The sequence below is a fragment of the Jaculus jaculus genome, chromosome 3, assembly GCF_020740685.1.
Source record: "Jaculus jaculus isolate mJacJac1 chromosome 3, mJacJac1.mat.Y.cur, whole genome shotgun sequence".
NCBI classification, from domain to species: domain Eukaryota; kingdom Metazoa; phylum Chordata; class Mammalia; order Rodentia; family Dipodidae; genus Jaculus; species Jaculus jaculus.
In genome coordinates, this window is record NC_059104.1 from 172,292,848 (window position 1) to 172,297,576 (window position 4,729).

At 50.7% G+C, this 4,729-nt stretch overlaps 1 protein-coding gene across 1 annotated transcript; it reads right to left on the reverse strand.

Annotated features, from left to right (window-relative positions):
* Positions 1-2,024, reverse strand: LOC101612809 (ubiquilin-3). The gene has a single exon (XM_004650729.2). It carries the CDS (start codon positions 1,960-1,962, stop codon positions 1-3), a length of 1,962 nt encoding a protein of 653 aa, XP_004650786.2. The 5' UTR covers positions 1,963-2,024.
* Between the last annotated feature and the right edge of the window lie 2,705 nt (positions 2,025-4,729).

Below are 4,729 nucleotides of genomic sequence, written 5' to 3' on the forward strand. Positions count from 1 at the left end.
CTAGGGCTCCGAAGACTTCCTCAGCTTCTCCACGGCGGCATCGACATCACCCCCCGTGGCGAGGAGGGCTTGAAGATTGGCTTCAGGATTCAGGAAGCCCATGGCCCGCAGTTGCTCTAACTGCGCCCGGAAGTGAGCCTCGGGCTGTCGCTGCTGGGCGTTAGCAGTAGCTAAAGTTTGCAACACCTGGAGGAGGTGCGTGGACTGGAAGCCTACGTCCGCTGAGCTGTGGGGTGGAGACACGTGAGGAGCTGGGGCTGGGCAGGGATCTTCTCTAGACTCTGTACCTCCTGACGCTCCACTCAGCCCTGCCAAGCACGGCATAAGCCAGAGCAGGAGGCGAGGAGCTTCGGTAGCCAGAACCTGCAGACCCTGCTCGATCTGCAACAGGGCCTGCATGGCCCGGGAGTTCGTCATGGCTGCCTGGAGGTGCAGCAGCAGGGGCAGCTGTTGGTGCACCTCACTCTGCATTCGAGGGGCTGGATTCATGCCAGCCGGCCTCAGAGATCTTGGGTAACCTGGTGAGGGCAGCCAGGGAGACTCGGGGACGACTGGAGGAGATGCCACAGGGGAAGGTGGTGTAGAAACCAATGGGGCCCTGTTGGCAGGATCTCCTAGCCCAGAGACAAGGTCAGGCAAGCTCGTGCTCTGGCCAGGAGAGCTCCTCCCGGTGTCTTGTAGGCCTCCACCTTGCCCAGGACTGCTCTCGGAGGGGTGTCTCAAGAAAGCCGGGCAGGAGGACTTTCCTTTGATTGCAACGGACTCCTTGGACAGGGGCTGGCCTGACCCTGGTTTCTGGGATGAGGGTAAAGTTGGGGGGACTCTGTTTCCTGGTAGTGGTGGTTTGTGGCTTGGACTTGGAATGGGCGCGGTAGTACCTTGTAGATAAGATCCCAGGGACTGAGGAATCTCGTGTAATTGCTGGAGGTAATCAAAGAGCCCTATGTTACCCAGAAAGTTTGGAACCCTGTTTCTAGTTTCAGCTGCATTCTGGTTCCCTGGTTGCCTCCCTTGCCTGCTCCCTGACCTTCCATATGTGGAAGTCCAGGGGTTGGGAAGAGGGTCACAGTTCTCTGTCCTTGAAGGTCGGCTGCTGCTGGTGGTGGCATCAGCAGTCGTGGCGGTGGCAAAAGGATTGCCACCAAACTGCTCCTGAACGGCATTGAGCATGGGATCCATGATGTCTGTGTACATGGTGCGAAGCACGTTGTAGCCCCCAGGGATGCTCTCCAGGTTACTGAGTGCGCGGTCCTGGCTACGCATCATCTCCTGCATCATGGAAGGGTTCCGCAGAAACTCCAGCGTCTGCCTCATGATCTCGGGGTTGTTGAGAATGTGCCCGATCTCAGGGTTCTGCTGGATCAGCTGCTGCATATGGGGGTTGTCCAGAACCAGCTGACGCACCAGGCTTGTGTTGGACATCAGACCCTGGATGAAGGGGTCATCGATGAGATGAGCCACAAGCTCAGGCACTGAGACCTGCTGCCACATCAGTGAGCCTGGCTGGTTGGAGAAGCTACCTGAGGTCAGGCTCAGCCCACTGAGGCCTGTGAGGAGGCCTAAGCTGAAGGAAGGAGACCCATCCACAGAGTAAATAGAATTTGGCTGAGGGAGTGGGCCAGGACTTGGGCTTGGGGTAGAGACTGAGGGAGCTGGGCACTCGGTTCCCGTGGCGCGACGCTGCATCTTGATGACCAGGTGGACGGTGAGGCCATCTTGCACTCCACACTGTGCCAATGAGTCAGTGTCCTTGAGGATTTTACCAGCAAAGATTAGGACCAGCTGATTAGGATGGGCCTTAAAACGTTGCGAAATCTCTTCCTTCAGCTGCTGGATGGTGCTTGTGTCTGTGACTGAGAAATCTTCCTTGTCTTTGGGAGTCTTCACTGTCACCCTGATGAGGTGGGGATCCTGGGATGGCACTGGACTGCCCCGTGGCAGAGCCTCTCCACTTTTGGCCATGGTGGGCAGCAGGAGGCCCAGATCTGTGGGGACACAGCTGGAGGATGGGGATGGGAGACCAAGTTCACCCTTTCGAACAGAACAAAGGTGAAAGTCTTGAAAGGAGTGTGGGGAGGGCCTCAAGGTCAGGACAGGGGGAACTTTGGGGTTCACATGGAGGGAACCCTGAGATCCTCCGGGAAGGACGTTTGGGACGGATTATATAATTGAGGGATTATTGGTCAGGGAAGGGAAATTTAGAGCTGGGGGGAAGTAGTCTTCAGTGTTAATGAATGAGGGAGCAAAGAGAGAATGGAGGTGCCAGTGTGGGGAATACATACCAATCTGCTGTGGCCCCGTCCTTCCCCTTAGGCAGGGCTCCAAACTGCCCTCATCTTGCTACACAGCCACCTCATAGGCCTTCTGGGCTGGAACCCGCTCTATCAGGCGACCTCTGTGACCTCAGTGCTGACATCACAGCCTCACATCATGGAATCCAGAGACTCCCTTATGTGACTTCTTTTTTCCTTTATCTCAGCTCTGTTCTTATAATGAGGGCATTGGACCTAGCGCCCTCTTCCACGTAGGTCCATGTGTAGTAAATGAAGACTCAGGCCGGAACTGGAGCAAAGTTCCTTAGACCTGGCTGCCCCATTAAGAACTGAAAAGTTAGCTGGGCGTGGTGGCGCACGCCTTTAATCCCAGCACTCGGGAGGCAGAGGTAGGAGGATCACCGTGAGTTCGAGGCCACCCTGAGACTCCATAGTGAATTCCAGGTCAGCCTGGGCTAGAGTGAGACCTTACCTCAAAAACCAAAAAAAAAAAAAAAAAGAAGAAGAAGAACTGAAAAGTTCCTTAGTCTTGTCTGCCCCCATTAACAACGGAATTTAGCTCCTGTTTGAAGCTTTCCTTCCTGGCACACTTTGTCCCTGTTTTCTGTGTGACTCATCTTCAATCGCCTCTATAATTCTTTGTATATTTTCAAACTATTAATTGGCTGATGGATTAAAGGTGAAGTGTGAGAGAGAGGTTAAGGATGACTTGAAGTATTTTACTTTCCAGGGCCCAGGAAGCAGTGCAGAGGAGATAGGAGTGCCGCTGTCACTGCCGACCAGAGATCTCCCCCAGGGAGACGGCGAGAGACACTGAGGACACTGAAAACTCATCACAGCTCAGTACTGTGAGGAAACCTACAACATACCTTCCAAGCTCAGGAAACGCACACAGGAGGGGAGAAAGGAACGTAAGAGCCACGGGGCAGGAAGGAGTCCTGTGAGGTACCGTCCTCCCATGGGAACTGACTGGGGTGTTCATGACCCCACCATGACTGTGGCACCCTTCACTGAGGAGGGCCCTGAGTGGAATGGGGGAAAGGGAGGGGGTCAAAAGAGAGCAGATCAATAGGAATATGACCAACTTGCAGTATGTTCATATACTGAAGTTCCCAATAAAAATTATTTTAAGGGCTGGAGAGGTGGCTTAGCAGTTAAGGTGTTGGTCTGTGAAGCCAAAGGACCCAGGTTCAATTCCCCAGGACCCATGTAAGCCCGATATACAAGGTGGCACATGCATCTGGAGTTTGGTTACAGCAGCTGAATGCCCTGGCATGCTCATTCTCTTCCTCCTCCCTCTCTTTCTCTCTCTTTCTCAAATAAATAAAATTTTTAAAAATTATTTTAATTTTATTTTAATTTTAATTATTATAAAAATTGAAGAAGCCCCCAGCATCTCCTTTTGGCCTCTACATACATATGTGCACATGTCCCTGCACACACATGCACCCACCCATGAACACATATGCATGCAAAAATAAAATTAGTTAAGTTGACTCCAGGGAATAGATTGTTAAGCAGAAAACTGTCATGTTTTCTGTATATTTGAGGTGTCTGTTTTATATTTAAATGGAGTCTTGGAAAGGTAGTTGAAAACTAAGTTTATCAACATTTAGAGAATACTAGAAATAAGGACTGGTTATAACTAGCTAGTTAATATATAAAACAGCATAGGGATCAAATACTAAACCTTGTGATTATACATAAGATTAGCAGTTAGGGGCTGAAGAGATGGCTTAGTGGTTAAGGTGCTTGCCTGCAAAGTCAAGGGACCAAGGTTTGATTCCCCAGCATGCACGTAAGCCAAATGCACAAGGTGGCACAAGCATCTGGAGTTTGTTTGCAGTAGCTGAAGGCCCTGACTTGCCCATTCTCTCTCTCTCTCTCTTTCTCTCTCTCTCTTTCTCTCTCTCCTCAAATAAATACAAAACATTAAAAGGGGGGAAAGAAACAAGAAATAAATAAGGCAGACGAAGAAAGAGGAGTCAAATGAAGAATTTCAAAGTGGAGAGAAGATACAAGTATGTCAAATGATGCCCATAATTTAAAAGAGCAAGGACTGAAAATTGACTACTAAATCTGATCAAAGAAAGCAGAAGCCCATGGCAAGACCAGCTTTGGAACAGTGGCGGTGTCCAGAAGCCTGACTGGATGGTGTTTGAGAAGAAATAAGTCAGAAAGCAAACAGAGGACACTTGGCTATCTCAGTCAGTAAAGCATCAGACTCTGCAGGGCTGAAGAGATGGCTCAGTGGTTAAAGTCGTTTGCTTACAAAGCCTACCGGGATGGGTTTAAGTCCCCAACACCCACGTGAAGCTGGACAGGCATTCATTTGTAGTGGCAAGAGACCGTGGCACTGCCTTCCCCTCCCCCGAATACACACACATCACATGTAAATAAAAACTGTTTTAAAAGAAAGCAAATGGGGAAAATGAGACCAATTCAAATGGGAGGAG